The following is a 21,302-nucleotide window of genomic DNA, read 5'->3' as shown; positions in this document are numbered from 1 at the left end:
CTCAAATATTTATTGAAAGTAAACAAAACGGACAAACAAATAAACAAACTGACAAACAAGACGGCAAACCGACAACGGACAAACAGACGGACAAGGCGACAAACGCATTTCCAAGAAAAGAAATAAAATAAAGGTACAGAGAACGAAGAAAGAACAACATAGGCATCAAACTGACCAGAACTGAGGATGTTTGGACATGCATCACTGCACCACTGCAAGCAACGGCAACGGCAACGGTGGTGCACCAAGTGTCTTCAAAGCCGTACCAGGAACGTCAACTAGCACCATCTCCTAAAGTGGATGCTGCACATGCCCGTTGTCCGTTGGTCGTTGGCTGGTGGGTGCTTCAAAAGCTGCTAACCGAACCAGTGAGAACCACTCATGTCCACGTCGCCGTCGACGTCTTCCACACGCTGGGCTACCGGGGTTCTGACATGCTGAAGTGGACCCCAAGTTACAGCTCCATGCAGCTTCTCAGCCACGTTATTGGAAACGTGCCAGATCCCAGAATGCAGGTCTGAAAGTGCATTAATTTTCTATGTCTAATATAGTCAGCTTAGGTTATTTTAAAATTAATATTCTTAATTGTGCGATCGGATGGCAACATCAAGTGGAAAAGTAAATTCTGATGCACAAGAAAATTCTCACTTACATCTTATTATTATATTCAATAAGCTATCAACTTTTCCTACATCTCTAGGAAGTTTCTTTCTCCCTTGACATCGCTACAATAGAAGTCTCACCTAAGTTCCCTTCCTATGACCTAAATTAACAAATTTTGTCAATATACCTACGTTGAATTAAGGTCTTGAAGAACCGGCAAGTAACTGCTTTGCTGGTCTCCTCAGGCTTTTAGTCGTCAGCTCCATTAATTAAGAGACTAGTTTCGCTCGAACGCCAAAAGCACTCGTCTTTTATCTAATCTGCGATCGAAATTGTTGAGCAAACTAGAAACAAGGCAACAAAATCGACAAAGATCTATTCGGATAGCGGTTAATTTAATAATTTAATAAGTGGCGCAGCCGCACGAATGCACATTTCGCAGATGATTCGATATTTGGGCATTACAGCTACATTTGCAGCGACAATTATCACGATTTATGCGCCCCAAAACTCTTATCGAACAATTGCAATCGCTTCAGGATTCCGTTTTCATTCGCGTTCATTCATTAAGTGCACGAAAAGGCGTTGAAATGTTCAATATCGTGTGCTTTTCTATGGATACGTGTACTCTGAAAATTTGCTTTGTCGTGTTTGCCAATCACTTGAAATGCATTTGCGGCAAAGACTCTCGGACCACTGACAAATATTTACCTCAATATCGTTTGCCAACACTGAAATACAGTTTGTTCAAAGTGCGCACCAAGTGCAGTTTTTGGGCCTCTCTAATTGATATGGTCAACACTCATTACTTACGTCTCATTGAGTTTTGGGCAAGCTTCGGACATTGATATTGGATATCTGATATTTCAGGATTAGCCACGAGTCGCGAGTCACAAAAATCGCCCACAGTCTTCAGTTATGTTATTTTGGGCTCACTCTTTTTAGCTGTTAATTTGTCAAGAGCTGTCACTTCTTATTAATAAATGAGCTTGTCTTGTGCACTTTTGCTGCTCGTGTGCGAGCCTCGCATAATAATGTCATAAAATAATTTATAAACTCTGAGTCAGACCATCAAAACAAAATTCTGCAATGTCCCAGAGGGAGACAGGCAACATAGGATTAACTCATAAGTAAATTATAATACTCCAGTTTATGGTAGGAATTTTCAGATGAGTTAAAATTTTCATGAAAATAACTAAAGCTAATATATAAATCAGGGAAATATATCGGAATCGTTTACTGAAACTTTTACTACCGGAACCAAAATAAATAAATTTTCATTTTCACTTGTACCTGCACCGATACCGGAACGTTTCGGTATATTATTCCATAAATGATATATATTGTATTCTGAATGTATTTATTTTTATTTTGAATTAAAAAATTAATTCAAATGTAAGTTACACTTAGCTTTTTTAACATTTAAAACCCCGAAACCAACCGAAAATCTCTGAGATCTTCAAACATTTTTGAGACATTTTCGGTTGGGATTGATATCTGCGTCACCCCGGACAAAAACATTCTTGCGCGGTAAAAGTCTAGTGACGAAAATCTTTTCGTGCCCCAAACTTTCCGATATCCAATTTTATAATGAACGATATTACATTTAGTACATGAATAATTAACAAATATAAGGTTTTCTTTAACGCTTTGATTTGAATAAAAAAAAATTCAAATTATATTATGATCGAGGCATCATTCGAAGCGTACTTTTGATAGGAATAAGTAAAAATTTCAAAACTTTAACCAAAAAGTCCCAAGGTGTCTCGCTGCAATCATTTAAAGTTTAAATTTTAAACAGTGATGCTATCGCCATTAGCGTGGACTGCCGTCCACAGGGATTGCAATTTGTAATATTAAGCTCATAATAGTAAATGTTGATTTTCTATTTTACTAAGTTTCATTCGCTATATTCGCTTCTTTATTGTTGAAAATATGTATTTAAGTCCATTAAAAATTTTATGTTTTCAACTTTGCTAAGAAATTTACGAGCAAGATCTAACTTTAGCGCCCAGTCGTCACTTAAGTGGGTCGGTTGGTCAGCTTGAAAATCAGCTGGTAATCCATATGACAGCCATTAATGGCACAAGCGTATGCGATCAGCAATAAGCAAATTATTTTTTGTTAATAGACATAAAACTTAAAGCGTTTCCAGCCTGGAACGAGTTTATAATGACGTTTAATCCGCACCACAAGTCGTCCAAGTAGAACTGCTCTAATTGGAAGTGGTTGACTGCAGTGGCGCCCTGTAATTACATACAATCTACCAAAAATGTAATTTATTCTAGTCGGGGAAAAGTCCTCGGTTACTGGCACTGCACGGTCGATTGACAGTCTGACAAATGTCATGAGTGTGTTATATTAGCACGTTATCTTTGTACCAATTACCAAAAGCAAACAGACGCTTCTGTGTTTCTGTTTAAATAAAATATCGAGTAAAAATTAATTTTTTTATCATTAGCTAAGTGTTATAAAGTGAAGTCAATCGAACGAAGGGTAACGAAATTTTACCAATATATTATTGAATTGTCTTTTTCCCGACAAATTTTTCACTGACGGTTAGTTTTGCCATTATTCAATTGGCATTGGTATTCAGACATATATCCCATCGGATTACTTCTCATAGAACCTGGATTCACTATTGTTTCTGTATGCGTTCCGTGACTTAAGTTGACCGACGCAAAAAACCGATGGAATGGACTTGATCTTTTCCATCGGTGATCGTCGGTTCTTTACTTTTTCCCCAAGAAAAATCGATCGTCTGACGTAAACTTAAATGCAACTCTATGTCTTTTAAATCTTCTTTTATTATTATTTAATAATTATAATAAAAATAAATAGAGATTATTAGCTGGCTGATGAGATGAAGAATATTTATTTATTTATAGTATATCGTGTGACTTGAATAAATTGGTATTACCCCTTGCGTCAATCTTATGATTACTGGAATTGTTTACTTCGAATAGGCTGACTTTTATACAATATACATGAGGCCTGGACAAAAATTGATCAAAATAGTTAGCTGCCAACTCGGTAACTCTTGAAGGCTCCACCTCCGGTGCAATCAGGTTGACTTGTAAACTATTTAATTAGTACGTACGCGCCAGCGTGTTAGTTTTAGCTGTAAAAAGGCGCCGACGGAGGAGACAAAATCACCAGAGTCAACCCACGAATGCTTCAGGCGCCGTAATGGCCATTTGATGGCGCCGCCAGATGTGTCCGTCAAGTGTCTGAGTGTCTTGGCCGTTTTGGCCTTTTGTTTTTGGTTTGTTTTGCTAGTTTTGTGTTTCATTGTTTTTTATGGCATATGCAATCCGCAAAAGTTGTCAGATGTCGTTGGTTAATTGTCAAATGTATCTAACATTGAAAAAAAAGACATATAATAATTTGCTTGTTTACGTTTATGTCGTCTACCACGATCATGATTGTGATAATGATGCGTATCTTTTGGCTGGTTTGTTTTCCATTTACAAATTTTTATCGACTAGACGAACTAAACAAGTAAACCAACCAGTTATCAGCCAACTGCATACTTATACTTATTGCGATTTGATAAGCTCTTATCCTGTCGAGTCACAAAAATGTTGCTTTTGATTAGCAATTATCGTTTTATTAAACAAGCTGACTTCAAGCTGAGCTCAACTCGATCTTTACCATGCCAAAGATTTGTATATCTAATTGAGTTGCGTTACTGTTAAGCTGTGGGTAGATTGCATTCGAATACTGATTTTTTCGTAAGCAAAGGCCTAAAGAAATTCTAGAGTGGATGTCATAAATTTGCTGCAGCAAGAAAGTACAATTAGGATCATACATAGTACCCAATGTGAGCTTTAATTTTTAGGATAATTTTCATATTTTATCTTTTGGATGTATGTGTGAATGAATTCATGAACATAAAAAAATTTAACAAATAATGGGTAATTTGAAGTTATAAATGTTTTAAATTACTTTTCAAGAACATATAGGAAATAATCAATTTACTTCCATTAGTCACATATTTCTTGCAGTTGTTATTGTATGTTGAATATTTTTTTAGGTTTTGTCTTGAAATTATTTTTGAATTGTTAACGTTATTTTAACAAAGAAATTTAATCAAAACGACAAAGACGATTTAAAATAGCAACATACAAGAACCTTGACTTTAGGTTGCTGTATATTATCGAATAATAAACAGGAAAATGATCAGCTTTGTATTTTAGAAGTCAAAAAAATCTGCGCTTAATAGCCTAGGGAGTCCCCGGTTGTACCGTGTATCTTAGTGTCAAGTCCACTCGATAGTAGAGTTCAAATAACTATCATAAAGAAATTAAGAAACTGAGCGGTGTTTTGTCTTTTGAAGTGACAACATGTTTTGAAAAGCAACCAATTACAAATCGCCTTTACGGAGAAATAATTAAGCAATTTGTCAAGCGTCGAAACAGATCGGATCGGGGAACTCTCTGCTCCCGAATCAATTCCAGTTATAGAACTGAATCACTTTGCATGTCGCGTGTCAATTTCTCAATTTCTTATGGATTGGCGTTGGCCTTTGACAACACGACAGTAGCGTTATTGAGAACACTAATCATGGCAGCCCCAAATGTTTCAATCCTTTTAGAGACAAATCTCGAGAAGCTGTCAAAGATTTCCTCTCAGCCGTTAAAAAAAATGGAAAGAAAAAGCCGCGAAAGCCGCTGTTGTCAGCTGCATCATCTTCACATAAGGTTCCAGCTGTGAGTATCTTTATCTTAAGTTAAAGCTGATGGTGATGCTGAACCTGATTTCTGGATTGTTGGCAACCGACTCATTGCCATTCTCATTCTAGAGCTATAACGTGTCTTTGCCGCATGTCTGTAGACAATTTGTTTTGTCGTGCATTTCACTACTATTTAACAGTAGATTTAGTTTGATATACCCCAACGAAATAGCTCAGATAGTATGTAGACCTTGGTATTTGTTGGTACTTTTGATATTATTTGGAGTTTTTTGTGCTTTTAGTATTTCTTTTAAACTAGGTTTCAATTTTAGCTTGATTTTAATTTTTTTGGTTTATATACATTTTTATTAGCAAAATATCCTCGTATTCATATTAGTCTTTGTGAATTTTTCGCAAGCTTATGAAGTTAAGGTTGTTTTTGAAGACTAGCCTTTTGGTCGTACTCTACTAACATAACACTATGCAACAAATTTTAAATATTTTCTTGTGAACCTATTCAAAACCCACATTTTGAAACATTTGGAGCCCTATATGCCAAGAGACTCTCTTTTATCTATGGTACGGGTTTTTTTTTTAATATTTTTTATTTATCTGTTTTTAGCGATGCGCATACTTTTGTCATTTGTCAACGAACTGCAGATTATTCATTAGCTCTCAGAAAATGTAAAGCTTTTTAACATCGGTTGTGGAATTCATTACAAACGCTGAGAAATGCAAGGTAAATATAACTGAAACTCAAGGCAACTGTCACTTATTTTTATGTTTTATATACTTCCAATCATTCTAAATCAGGAACTGAAAATAATGATTATTGTTCAAAATAGCAACATAAAAAATCAACCATAAGGAAATGTTCAATTTTTGTTTTGAATGTACCAAAATTTTTGTTATTTGTATATCTCTGCAAACAGCTAATAAACTTTTATTTGAGTTATAAAAGAAAAAAATCAAAATTAATGGTTATTTAAAGACTTAGTTTTTCAAATCACATATAATAATTATTTGTGATCAAAAAAATTAAGAATAATAATTATTATTGATTTTTTTTCTATTTATCTTTGATAAGAGTAAATAAAAGAGAACCAAGTGTGTAATTTTGAAATTTTTATCTTGATTATAAGCGGAGATATTCACAAAGACTTTTATTCAAAAGTTTTCATACGACAAAAGTCTTTAAAGACTTTTATTGTATTCCTCAAAAATAAAAGTCTTTTGAGACTTTTAAAATTTTAAAATCAGAAATAAACGTCTTTACAGACTTTTATTTTATTCATCAAAAAAGACTTGAAAGACTTATAAAAGACTAATAAAATAAAAATCAAATATAATGATTAATTTTAATTTTTATTTTTTTTTCAATAAAAATAACTATTATTTATAAAATAAAAGTCTTAAAATAACCATTAAAAGTAATTTTTTTTGGATATTCCTCATAACAGTTATGGTCCCTGTTCTAAATACCTTTCAAGCAGTAAAAGATTGAGAGTTCGTATGATAGCACTCTAGGCGGGTTTTGGAAGTTAAGCCCTTGGTTATCTGCCAAATTGCAATTTTGCTTATAAATCGACAGCGATAGAATACCATAGCAAACAGAACGTGAAAGATTAAAAATTATGTAGTTCTTTTCGTTGTGATATTCTGCATATAAAATTTCATGGTCAGTATCTTCTGTTTTTGTTATCAGATCGCCAATTTTCAGCACACATCAAGATAGTAACCTCTGTGTATTGCAAAGTAAAGAAAATCAACTGCACTATCATTAAATTAAAATAAGCTTCCAGGGTATGTTTATTCTAGCTTTGCATTTTAATGCAAATACGAGTATTTGTAATTTCTTCAAGTGTATTTTGCGCCCACGCAGTGTACAATATAGCTAACACTGCAGTTCAACAATTGAATTCGAGCTGTTAAAATTTATACTACATTTTCCCAACTGAGTTTTTCTGCCCTCGATGCGTGAGTCATGCGTAAAGGCACGTCTCGATATCTCTCCGTCAGTCTGTACATCAATCTATCTGTCTGTCTGCCTGTTTGACAGTTGCTTCCAGTTTGTACATAGTCAGCACATTGTCTGCATGTTGATGAAAGTTCCATCATTGCCATTACATTTCCCCCTTCGGAGCCGCTGGCATATTCAAAATAGACTAGTAAAAAAGTTGTCGTCGATTGTCGGCAAATTTGTAGAAATGTCCGACAGACAGCCAAGCAAGTAAAACTGCAGAAGAGAGTTAGAAAAGCTGTCAGGGAGGTCATATGCCTTTGATTGATGATTCACTAAAAATTCACACCGAAGAAAAAATAAAATAAAAGAGGAATTACTTTCGATCTATTTATAAATTTTTAGCAGCATAGATAAATTTCCATATTGGTAGTTTAGCTTACGAATTTTTTAAGTAAGTTCGAGTTTATGTTCTTTGCTGTTTTGAAGGATCAGCAAGCGCGCAGAAAGGGGGCAAAGGGGCAATTTGCCCCGGGCCTTAGATGAACTGCCTTAAAAACCGTAAAAAGTGGAGGAAATATTTTGGTATTTTATCAAATTTTAAAATTGAAATTCGATTGAATTAGAGTTGGGCATACAAATATTAGCTGTCGGGGCCCTATTATATTTTATGGCACAAAACTCACCAAAGTTATTGCACATTTTTCTTGCATTTTGTCATGTATTTTCATTTCGGACATACTACCTTGGTCAAAAAGTTCCCGGAATCACCACCGTGTGGCGCTCTTAGTCAACCGTTTTAAGGTTTCATTTTTGTTTTAGGTTGCCACACCTGTCAATGACATTCTATTAAATTTTCAGTGTGATAGTCTTATTGAGTACATCTGCTTTTGTACCTGTCTCGATTTCGTATCTTGCATCACAATAACGCATCGTCCCACAAAAACGAAACGAATACCATTCAGAATTCACCGATTTCGAGAACTTTTTAATCAAGGTAGTAACGCACAAAACTGCATTTGCAAATGAAAATAGACATAACGATGAAAAAAGTCTTGGTCAAAGCTGTTTATGCCAATTTTCATGCCACCAAATGAGTCGAAAGCTGTCTCTGTCTGTGGCTTCTGGAAAAAGGGCTTTCAGTAAATTAGCTGTAATAACTACTGTAACCTCAAACTTAAAATATGTTTTTGCCTTATATTAAATAAAGTTTTGTTCCCAACTAACATTTTAAAGCATGAATAATTCTAAAATGATGTACCAAAATATTAATTCATCTTAGCATATAAAGGCAGTAAATTAGAAAAGGTCTGACAGAATTTATCAATATTATAAGGTTAGAGTCTAGCCGATATCGAGGTGTGATGAGTTTAATATATTCTATAAGTCAATTATATTATTAGTAATACACCTGATGATGAAAAGTTCTCCTAAAACCTTAAAGCATTTAATATTTCTTTAATTAAAGTTTAATTAATTTAATTATGCATTCACTCTGCATTTATCCAAAGTAAAAGGTCTGGCGGAATGAACAGTGAAATGCATTCACGAGTCGAATTTAACAGAATTATCCATGATTATCTGATATACTTTGAACTCTAATATTAAAATACAACTTCTCATGTTTCCCGGAATATTGATCAAAGAGTTTGTATTGACACACTAAAATCACATCCCGGACATTTAAGCAAGCTTATATCAACAGTTTACCCAACGGCACCCAAAGCGTTCAACTCGCCTGATAAATTAAGAGATGGAATTTCCAACTGAAAGTAATTTTTATACAGATTTCATCGAATGCCCAAAGAAAACAGGCGCAGATGTAGGAGGCAAATAAACAATTTGTCTACTGGCGAACTTCTTTCAACGCAAACATAAAGCATAATTAGTTCTAGTCTCTGATTTGCGGTCTATAGTATTTATACAACACTTTCAAGTGTTTTCCCCCCAATTTCTCACAACACCATTTTCCGTGCAAACGTAAGCACGAGTTTCCCTTCCCAGAAAATAAGAATCGTTTTATCAAGTAAAAAGAGTGCGAGTTTCCATGTGTTGACATGAAACGATCTGTTACTAAAATATTTGCTACGATTTGAGCTCTTTACAAACAGCAGATACAGCAGGTTAAAAGTATAATCAGATATTGCTTGAGTTATAGGGAATGATATAAAATGTCTTTGCCTTCCCAACTTGAGAATGGATTGTGTGCTAAGCTTATCAATAGAATCACAAGTCGATTCATTTCGGGACTGCGTCGACTGGAATGCAGTCGAGAAAAACCTGTCGTCAAGGCGACATTTATCAATGAAGTTCAATGACAGTTGTAGCTTTGAGCAACGTTCGTTTATCAGCCTAAATATTGACAAATGGTTCGATAAAGAGGCCGCAAATGAAGAGGCGAAAGAAGAAATCGAATGATTGTGTTAAACATGAAGACACTACATGAAGATGATGACATTGATGAGTGATTTAGGCTGATACTGAAGTGTAAGATAAGAAGGAGCTGACCTAAAGTTGAAAATGAAATTAGGGAGGACACACATGAAGGTGAAGCAACTGAAGTAAACTTAGTTTTTTACAATTCTAGAAGAAACTTAAATAGTAATAATAGACCTACTGCAAATGTTTTAGAATAGAGAACAATTACTGAGAGTGTCACATAAAATTTAATCGTGATGAAACTTAAACAGTGATTATTTAGATCTCTAAAGAAAGAACAATATCGGGGCAATTTAAGAAAAATGTTTTGAAATTTTAAAAGCTTAATCAATTTACTCATTATATTTTAGAACTATCTAATATAATTTAACTAAAGACTTGGTCAGGATGAATAATACCAGCCCAGATTCATAGTCTATCATTTATGTTCTGATATCTCAACAAACAAAAAACTTTTTCATACTACTTCATTATCAATGTATCGTTCCTATGGCAGCTATATGATATAGTGGTCCGATCCAAGAATAAAAACAAACTTGATCTGCCTATGGTATCCAGGAACCTACATACCAAGTTTGAAGTCTCTAGCTCTTATGGTTACTGAGATCGACGTGCTCTAACAGACGGACAGACAGACGGACATGGCTCAATCGACTCGGCTGTTGATCCTGATTAAGAATATATATACTTTGGGGGGTCTGCCACGCCCCCTTCTGCATGTCACATACATTCTGCCAAACAAATTATACCCTTTTTTGCCTATTTTCAATGGGCTCAGGGTATAATAAAAAAACTTTACTACTTATTGTACTGTATCGTTTGTATATAGCTCTTAATCGTTACTAGCTGTTGACTGTTTATGATGTGAGAAAGGAATGACAAGAGTTGGACTGAAAGACAAATGGAAGAGAGTGCCGAGGTGCCTTTATTCTCCAACGGTCTTTTAAACATTTCCACTTATTTTTCTAAGAAGGGATATTGTCTGTTATTTAATTATCAGAAGACAATGTATTTCATATATTGTACCTTCTCTTAACATATTTTAGGGGCTTGCCGTATTAATTACTCAATCTGTTCTTAATTCACGAGCATTACGATTATTATCAGAGAATTTGATAGTTTTTAAACCCATATGCCACCGATGCTCTCTTTCATTGACCCAATTTTAAGAATTGTCGGCCTGGGAGAATTTATTGGAACTGCTGAAACCTCAATCACAGCGCATTGCATTTCCATCTCTTATCTGAAGTGTCTGCGCTAACGAGCTACGAATTTGTTTTTCCACGGGCTGCACATCAACGGCCGCTGACCCGTTAAATGTTCCGGTGGCCCAGGGCAGACCTGAGAGACAGAGACTCTCAATGAGATTGTTAGGGTGAGAGGGATCCCGTCTGCCTGGCGGCGTCATAGTCTTATCAAAACTTGGTCTATAACATAAATTTATTGCCTAGAGGCATAAATAGCAGTGGGGTTACTTCAAAGCTATATAGAAGTGCCTGGAACCATCAGATATCTGCCAACAATTAAGCATAAGTTTATTGCTAACCAGCTCGGTCAGCCGACTAACCAAAATAATGTTCCTATTTATGTAAACAGCACCACCAACAGTTGGAAGTTTTGGAAGTTTTTTAATTTCTATACATCATTTTGTGGCGTCTTTCGGTCAGCGCGAAGTTGTAACTCGATTTTTTGTTTGTTTACAAAACCTACAGCTACAATTGTGCCGTGTTTGTATTTATGAATGCCCAACAAAATGTTTACATGTCGTTCTCTGATGCTGATCGTTTTAATACCCGTTACTTATAAAATAATTATATGGGTATATTGTGTTAGTTGAAAAGTATGTAACTGGGAGAAGGAATCATCTCCAACACTTTAAAGTTGTTCACCATCAACAGCCGAGTCAAGTTAGCCATTAGCGCCTAAATATTAGAGACAATAGATTCAGAGCGTCATAATTTGGTACTCAAATTTCTTTGAGTTGGGAGCAGTTTAAGTTTCTTTCAAATCTCAAAAATTCATCATATCCACAGTTTTAGAGATTGGACTCTTTTCTTGAGGATTTACGTTGTCTATTATCCTAAATAGTAGCACTAATATCGGTAAAATAGAACAAGGCCTATAATATTGTATATTCAGGCTCTTCAGTATAGAATTATTAATGCAGTCTAAAAGTAGAGATAATAAAAATTATAATCATCCATTTGATCATCATTTAACTAATATCCATTTTGATTACTTTTTTTCCGTTTTTAATAAAGTGCCATTATATATAGATAATAAGCAAACCAATAAAATTTATCAATGTGAACATTAAATAGTAGTCACAGGGTAGATTCTAGTCAATTTTGCTCGTTTGGTTCAAGTTGCTTGCGAGTGTGATCTATAAAACTTTAAATGTTTCCTTTAAGGTTTATGATCTAAAGTGGTTTATTTATTGGAACTTCACTTTAAAAGCGCGCTCGCAAATTGTATAGATGTATAAGGTTTCCGTATCAAATTACCAGTCTAAGAATAACAGAACAAAACTCAGTACTTCATTGTGTTCGCAGCTATTGTTTATTTTTAATGAGTTTTTCAATTGCCGCTGTAGCTGCTTCTTCTCTATCTTCTTGTTCTTGATGTTTATTGTTTCAATGAAGTTTTGACATATGTTTCCCCGATTGAGACCGCTTCTCATATCAAATATCTTTTGGTGTATTCCAGGCATTTAATACATTACTTTCACTGCATAGCTGTAAATCCTTTGTGGGGTCCGTTGTTTTAAATTTATAAATAAAATTAAATTTGTTCGTCACAAAATTGGAAACCAGAAATTTTGGGGCATGAAACTCCTTTCGTCACTAGACTTTTACCTCGTAAAAAGGGTTTTTTTTTGAGGACTTTAACTACTCAGTCCCTAGACTACTTTTTGGTTACAGAAGTATATACAATTCTGAGGTAAACAGCTGTCTTTCAGAATAATGCACTTCCGTTAACTCAGGGTAAATTACTGCAAAACCAACAAAAAGACAGACGGTATGTTAGCCAGGTGTTCGTTCCTCACATAAAACTGCAAGATCTATAAACTGCATTTTAGTAAATTATAACAGGAAAAGTCTGAACAACAAATCGCAGGTGAAATGTAACAGAAAAGGGGAATGGCAGAGAGTTAATGGAAATGAACGATAATAAATTAAGACTCTGAAAAAGTAATGTTAAGTTAAACTGAATTATTTATTTATTTATTTCATAAGTTCCTAATGCTACAGTACTGCTAATTTTACATATATTATCCAGCTAGTAACGGTATTATAATTAGTCCAACACTTATTATTTTTAACATTCAATTTAATTTAAATTTGTTTATAATTAATTTTCAATGTTAAAATTATAAAAAAAATTAAATTGTTTTGTTAAATTTAACAAAAGAGCATTAAATATATTTTAACTTAATTTTTTTGTATCAAATATACCAATAATGAAGATAACCTATCTTTGTGCACCCGCAAATCGGTGCAAAATAAAAATAAACGAATTTTACTAATTATCTAAATTTATTTAAAGATTTTAATATGACTTATATATATCCGAAGTCTCAAATAGTTAAGTAATATTAGAAAAGCATAAAATGCAGGGACCGCAAATAAGAGTTATGAATGCTAATTTCAACTAAAAAAATCAATGTGAAGGAAACAGTAAAATGGTAAACACCAAAATTCTTATTTTAGCTAAAACTATTGATATCAGCAAAATACTTCTATTTTCAATTTATAAAATATAAATCAAATTTAATTATTATTTTTTTTTAATTTTTTAAAAAGTCAAAATAATAGTTAAAATTCAATTTTTAAATAAAAGTTGTGAAATAACTCTTATTTCTGATTTTTTCAATAAAAATCAAAAATAAGAGTTATTTTTGATTTTTATTTTAAAAGTTGCAAATAAGAGTTATTCCGCAATTTTTTTTTTATAAATCTAAAAAAAAAATTTAAGGTGAATATCTTTTGAACCAAGTGGTGGAACCGGTTCAGTGAGGTTCGGTTCAAAACCGGCTTGGAGCCTTGGTTATAATTGTAAATTTTATACTAATTTTAATGTGTTTTTAAATGTGTTTCTTGATTTTGATTAACATTTTGGGTGCATTATTGATAGCTTTTATTTCATGCAGTATCTGATTTCAAAGCCGAAATGCATAGGAATAGCAGTGTTTGTCAGAGCTTAATAATTTCGATTTTGGAATTTTTATTTTTGATACTCATTGAAGTTGATAATTAAATTATGTCATATAAATAGTCAGGTTTTTTCGTGCATAACATTTTGTGAATGAGTGTTAAGGATTTAACTACGATCCATATAGTCAAATCTAGTTTAAGAATTTCGGGCTTGTTACACTGGAAGCAAAACGATCGTGAAATAAAAACTCAATATAAAAAACCACTACAAAATTTTTTCGCTGTTTTAGCTAAACATTTTCGCTATCATTAGCTGGTCAAAATAGCCCTCATAGGCCAAGTTACACTGGACCGCGTAATGAAAAGCTGCATATACAAAAAAAAAAACAGCAAAACAATATTACGCTGTTATTTTTATAAGGAGATTTCATTCCGAGGTCGTTTCTCTTCCAGTATAAATTGCCCTATAACACATTTTATAATATAAATAGTATGAAAGTAGTAAATAAGTAAACTTATTAAAAAAAAACAGCAAGGAAGAAGAACAAAGATGTTCTAGAATTATCAAAAAGTTCACTGTTTCTTGATTTAAATTATCCACATCTTTTCCTATTTTGAATATAAATATGCTAGCAAACAATTTCACTCTTCATCTTCTCAGAAATGATTTTGCAGTGAATTAGGCAATTTCTCAATAAAATGATAGCACAGAAAATAAAAGCCAAGTGGAAACCGTTCATTTTTCACGCTTTAGAGACGAAGATTCAGCATAAAAAGCAATAGAAAACCAACACTAAAGTTCACTAAACTTCTACAACTTCACATGTCAATAAAAAATTAAAAACAAATAAAAGTCAATGACAGGGAGCAAGTAGCTGGGGGAAACAGCTGGAGCTCTGTGGCATTTTTTCCCACAAATCTAAATTTCCAGCTATACGGCGTGTTGTTTGTGTTGTGCTGTGCTGGATGCATTGTGTAATGCAGTTAACAAGAAGCAAACAAAAAAAAGCCGCGTTAAAAATCAATGAAGAATGCATTCTCCAAACAGTTTTCCGATGGACAAACAGCAACAGCAGCAGCTTGGATTGTATAAATATCTGTTAGATACTTGAACAAGAGGTTGTCCATGACTTATGGAATCTTATGGATGTGTATAAGAATCTATATCCACACAGGGCAACTAATGAGCTCTTAAAGTGTGCATGCGTGTGTGTTGATTAGGCATGGCTTAACACACAACAACAAGAACAACAACAACAGCAACAAAAACAACGGAAATAAAGGTAGCGTCGGCGTGGCTCAATCATGCAGTAGCCTTTGTAGCTTTCAGTAAGTGTATCTGTAGCTTGCAGCTTGTATCTTGTGGCTATTGGGTGTTTGGTGACCTATTTCAAGTGCTCACCAACTTTCATTTTCTCTAATCTAAACAAGCAATCAATCAATTAATGCCAATAGCTGCTGAATTCACTGTATGGCTTTATAAATAACCAACACGTCAATTAATCTCAAATAATTTGCTCTATCAATTCGCATTTATGTTTCACACATCGTCCATAACTAGACTTGAGCTGTACTCAACATATACGCTGAATCTATTTACAAATGAATGATTAAGTTTACTGTTAGATGCATTTGATTTGCAATCATTATCGCAATCGTTTTTAAACTTTTTTGATAACTAGTTTGAAAGTTGTTTTAGCTACATCAATCATCAAATTATCATAAAAAAGGAAATATAATTCTACTCTATTCAATAAGGATTTTTTATAGCTTAAGAGCTATACTGTAAAATAGTTGCATACTGAATGCAAATGATTTTACAGATTTATTAAAAATAATTATTAAAGATCGTTCCACTTTCCATCAAAGAACTGTAACATTATCAGATTAGGTTAATCAACATCTAACAGCATTAACATAAAAGTTCTGTGTCTTTAAGTTATCATCTCTTAAACATATTAACACGCAACTTTGTCAGCTCTTAAGAGCCCGTCAATTAGCAAGTCATTAGCTAGTCTTTAGAAATTCTGGAATGCATTTCATGCGAGAAATTAGTTAAAGGCGTAACAGATTTAAACGTTTTGGAGTTCCTCGTAAACACGATAATTCACTTAATGCAAAGTAAAAGTGCAACACGTCTAACTGAAACTATACTATAGTCCCTGTGCGGTCTTTAGTTTACCAAACTATGAGACGAACATATGTTCCTATTAACGCGTATTGTGGTTCCTGCCTGACATATTCTAAAGATACAAGCTTCGATTTCGACAGCTCACGCAGACCCAGCTGGCCCATCTATTATATACTCAAGAGGGTTTCTAAATGTCTAACAATTGGCCATTGTCTTCACTGTTGTTGTTGCTTTTATACGGTTGGTACGACATTTTTCTGTGTGCTCGACCACAATTACTAGAACTAGATCTAGAATAGGTAGGAGAAAGGCTCAAGAGTCTGGCGCTATTGTTATACTCAGTCCTTCCAATACTATGGGGTCATAAGTGCGTCTCGAAGACTGTCATGTATTACATTTACTATGGGATTTTTTCATTTGTTGTTGTGCTCAGATATTAGATTGTGCCTTTATTTAAACAGATTCAGTTGGCAGCCAATTATTAGAACAATGCAATTATTTGTTTTGACTGTTAAAAACAGTTCACATTTTTAGGATTTTGGTAACAAGCCAAAGGAACTTACTACTCAACTTGGTATTTGATCAACATTGTTTTTATTTAATTGGAATGCAATTTATCTTTTAGGTTTTTAATGCGTCAACCACCGCAACTATGCAGATCGCACGCCTAATAGGCAAAGTTCACATCACAAAAGGAATAGACAAAGACGAAGAACAAATGCTGAACATGCAAGAGACACAACTTGAGTCAAGACCACGACAATTGCATCGACAAAGGCATCGACAACATTGCTGTCCCATAACTGGACCTCTCACGTATAGTAATAAAGTATAGAATTACAAAAAAATAAATAAATAAATAAATAACATCACTAGAGAAAAATCTCTTCCTCCTGTCACAACTTTCACATGAAAGTTCTTTCAACTTGAGCGCCCAAATATGGACGCCAGACAAGTTGGACACGACAACAACAATAACAACTAAAACAAGAACAACAAGGAAGCCGAATAACGATCGACTTCTTGAGGCGCAACCATCGATCAAAGCCATAGTTAGTATGTTATTCCAAGCTCGATAGTTATAGAGGCATCAACTTACTATTGGCATTCGATTTGATATTGGGTCTTTGTATGCGACCGTTGCGACGACGCTGCTGTGCGTATTTCTTGCCCGATCTGATCTCGGCGGAAGCAGATGGCTGCTGATCCTCTGCAATATTACTTTCGATCAGGAGGCCACTTTTAGTTTTACGACGACGCGGATTTTGTGTTTTCGAAGGTGTCGTTTGCTTTCGCTCCTGGATCCTAACGCCTGTCCAGGACATAATGTTGTCATCCAGCTGCTCGGCGGAGCTAACACTGGCATTGTATTCCTTCAGCAATTCAGCGGGTGAGAACGTTTGAAGACGCTTTGACTGAGCCTTGGTCTTTGGCTGCCGTCTGCAGTGGCTCTCATAGACCATCAGTAAGATCAGCAGCAAGCACCAAGGTAGGTAATTGTATAACTTTCTGGTTTTCATTTTGACACAAAACTCAAACTCTGTAACTCAAATACGCATTTTAAACGTCTTGACTTTGAACTTGTAACTTTAATTATTTCATTTGTTAAGATCTTTATAGCTTATATCACAATGATCGCGCACTCACACATTTCCAAGAAATTTCATTCATAATTTTTATTATTATTTGTTATTCTTATTTTTTTTTCTTTTCTTACAATTTCCGCTTGTCAGTTGACGGCGCAATGTTTGGTTGACTTTTATTATTATTTTTTACACATTTCCTTTAGCACTCTATTTTACTTGGTATGCAAATACTCTTGCAGACACAAGTTTCTATACGTATTTAAAAACATTTCAATCTTTTTTTTTCGCTTTTTTTGCGACAATTTTTGCGCTATTTAATTTTATTTTCGTTTCACGCACATTTCGCACTTTCCTGCACGGCGACAGCGACAAATTTTTTCTCTGGCTATTTTCGTATATCCTCGACGCAAAAGAAGAAAAAAGAGTGATATCAATATATAGACTTATATGCATATATAAGCAGACGTCTTTGTCGTCGCATAAAGCAGATTTGCTATTATTTATTGGCACTGAATTATCATTAACTGCAAGCTAATTTTTATGACACGCTTATTTATCGGAGAATAGAACAAATATAATAAAAACATCAACACGCACTATCAAAAACAACAAGACGCACTAAAATGTTGTTTAACCGACCGACGCGACGCACCGAACAGACGACGATCTCTTAGCTTCGGCCTTTGAATGAAATTCACGTCCTACACAAACGACCGTCAAATCGAAACTGATGCGAACGCTCGTGCCGGCTTGGCGATCGTGCCTGCTGTTCGTTGCACTCAGTGATGCCAGCTTAAGAGATGAGCTGAAAAAAGGCCAAGTAAATATAGCTACAAGACTATTTTGTATGTGGAATCTAAAATTCTCATGAAAGAAGTCTCCAACACTCGAGCACAAGGCCTTGATGATTTTTCTACAGCTCTAAGCAGAATGAATAACTGAAAGATATATGAGAGTCGCTGAGTGCGCAGCACTGTTTGCATGGGAGAATGTGATTGTGGTAGCTGTTTGTGGAACGCATTGAACATGCTCTTTCGATTCCTTCGGGTTACTTGCAATTACTGACATTCTTTGAAATTTAGCCTTCTTTTTAAAGACTTGTCAAAGAAAATATTTTAAAGATTACACTTAAAGTGAACAAAGAAATAACTATAGTACAGATATAATTTTTTTAATTTATTTATTTTAGATATAAATATGAAAAATAGGACTAAATATCAAATTCACTTAAGAAATTTTCAGAAATTCAGAAAAAGTGTTAAATACTGTTGACCAACGTTTATTCTGTCTGTTTTGCACACAATTCATTCAATTCTCTTTTTCGATTTAACTCGCTCTTAATTTCTGCTCACTTGCGTTCTCTTATGCAAGTTTTGGCTTGTGGGCCGCTGTTACCTGCTGTTGAGTGACTTTACAGGTACTTCAAAGGCTCAACAGCGTATTGGGTTCAATGGGATTTTCCGGTGTAGAAAATAAAACATTTTATTTTGACCTCCCGCACCTTTAGTCTTTTGTCATTGTTGTCTCACATTTTACTTTTTGTTGTTAGCCTTCAAATTCATTTTGACATTTGCAATTTAACACTAGTACAACAGAAAAAATAGACGAACTGTGATTTGACCAAGGTACATTCCTGATTATCCTTGCGGTGCTTTTGCTGTGCTCGTGTTTTTACTCGGCAACGCAGCAGGTGACGGACCTGCAATGAATGACGAGTACTTAACGCCGCCCAGGGTCCAGCAAAAAATACATATAGCAGTATCTTAAAGATACTTGAGCCACTCAGTTTCGGTGGCGCACGTTTTATGTTGCTCCTCTGGCTATTTGCAACTCAATTCGTGGCAGTAACATAAATACCTCGTTGTCGAAGCGCTGCGCCTAATAAGTTCACCATGTTGAGAGGCAAAACGAGAAGTATCTGCAAGTATGGTGTTGTATCTGCTGCAATTTGTTCCCGCTGCAATTCAACACACTGGACACAGGGCACAGAGCACAAAGGGCATTTGTGTTGAAGCGTGAAACAGCAGTTTCACGAGCTGCTGCAATTGCCAGGCTTCTCTCGATTCCCCCTGGGTCTCGGTCATGGCAAGGATTGAGTCTGTCGGCCCTTTGATTTCTTTTTCTTATTCTTCTGAATGCCGATGCGCCGTTTAAATTGGTTCGTTTACCAAATGAAACGAACTCGAACGAGTTAAGAAAAGGTTCTCTCCAGTTACCTTGAGGTTGCGTAGGTTGTGCGCATGCCCAGTACTTGTTTAAGTGCTCTCTGTACTTGAGGATAACGAGGACGATGATGATCATAATGAAGATGATGCTGCTGATTTCCTTGTGATTTATGCGACTTAATTGAAATGATGGTTTACAAATTGTTGGCACAAGTACCAAAGACAGAGACACGTTTGGCCTTGGCGTGTCCGAAAGGAATTTCTATTTCCCGGAATTTCTAAGAACAACGTGAATGGATTTAGAATCGGTTGATGATGAAGTGTGACAACCTCCTGTACACAATGTTATTTAAAACCATTAGAGTGGCAATTGAATATTATAAATTGGTAGAAGTTTCTGTTTTAGAAAAGTTAGTTATTGGATTAGCTAACTAGTTAATAGAACTTATCTGTTTTATTTGTTGAGTGAAAGATGGCTGTCAATCTTGAGAGAAAAAAGAAAAACGAAGACTATTCAAACTAATGATTTTTTTTTGGTTTTAGCTGTTAGAGTTTAGCTTGATTTTTTTTGGAGATAACAGTAATTAATATATTTATCTACAGTAGCTTTTAATTGAAAGAAAGAGTTGATTGAAGGGTAGTAATAATTGTATTTTACTAAAATGTTTAATATTTAGCCAGTGTTTTTAGAAATCAAACTGATAAAAGAGCATTAAGTTACTACTTCCCAATCGAAAAGAGGCTCAATGCTTGCATGACCCACTGAACATTGCTCGCCTTTAACAGACTATTATACAATTTCTCATGACCATTTATCAGATCGAAATCTTTGTTTTACCATCGACTTTCAAATGGAATCTACAGAAACTCGTGTATTCAATTTTCTAATAGCCGCCTTCTAATCAAAACTAAGGCATCGAACCTCTTTGCGGTTCTCTAGGCGTAAAACCAATTAAGCCAGGAATTGGGAGGAGACAAAACAAGAAAATAAAAGAAGTAAAAACTAAACTCTTACAAATAAGGAAGTTTCTTTGCTCGCAATCTCCTTGCGGTAGCCAAAAGAACGAAAAAAAATAGTTCGAAAAAACTTAATAAAATCAAATAAAATTTACCGCCAATGCCATCGAGTCTTATGGTATGGATGGATATCGTCTCCAACTTTAGAAGCGCCAAAACGTTAAATACAATTCATGGCGCTCACGAGCGGAATTTAAATTATGCCCAATTAGAGTTAGGTGCAAGCTGAGCCGCAATCTGAAGACTGGAGTCTGGCAATTCCTGTGGGGCATGCAACACAGTTGCAGTTGTAGTGCTGGACAAGGCGGTGGGCGTGTCATCTATGGGGCACGTTCGTGTGTTAAAGCGCCAAATTGATTTCGATCACCCATGGGGTCTTCCAGTTGCAAGTTCTTAACTGTTTGTTTCTAGCATTATGTGTGTATATAAATTTGTTGTATGCGGACAGTTGCAACTGCCAGTTGTTGCCTCACATTTTGAACGTTGTTAGATGGATTACTTGTTGACAGACTTTGAGTTTTTGTAGCGCCACTGATTGTCTCTCGCCTTGGGAACTGGTCTTGTTATGTAAA

The 21,302-nt window shown here is 34.8% G+C and overlaps 1 protein-coding gene and 1 long non-coding RNA gene across 2 annotated transcripts; one reads left to right on the top strand and one right to left on the bottom strand.

Moving 5' to 3' along the window:
- The first annotated feature begins 14,971 nt into the window (after positions 1-14,971).
- LOC117782587 lies at positions 14,972-16,656 on the top strand. Its single transcript, XR_004617298.1, has 2 exons — positions 14,972-15,160; positions 16,588-16,656. It is a non-coding gene; the product is annotated as an uncharacterized LOC117782587 (long non-coding RNA).
- A 385-nt stretch (positions 16,657-17,041) lies between these two features.
- On the bottom strand, positions 17,042-18,272 carry LOC117782603. The gene is made up of 2 exons (XM_034619622.1): positions 18,168-18,272; positions 17,042-17,933 (listed from the first exon to the last, which is right to left on the bottom strand). Exon 2 carries the CDS (start codon positions 17,480-17,482, stop codon positions 17,042-17,044), a length of 441 nt encoding a protein of 146 aa, XP_034475513.1. The 5' UTR covers positions 17,483-17,933; positions 18,168-18,272.
- Between the last annotated feature and the right edge of the window lie 3,030 nt (positions 18,273-21,302).

Source organism: Drosophila innubila (genome assembly GCF_004354385.1).
Source record: "Drosophila innubila isolate TH190305 chromosome 2L unlocalized genomic scaffold, UK_Dinn_1.0 5_B_2L, whole genome shotgun sequence".
NCBI classification, from domain to species: domain Eukaryota; kingdom Metazoa; phylum Arthropoda; class Insecta; order Diptera; family Drosophilidae; genus Drosophila; species Drosophila innubila.
This window is presented reverse-complemented; position numbering and strand designations above follow the sequence as displayed.

Excerpts from the sequence above, each read along its gene's own strand:
- LOC117782603 (XM_034619622.1), bottom strand. The coding sequence starts at position 17,482 with ATGAAAACCAGAAAGTTATACAATTACCTACCTTGGTGCTTGCTGCTG.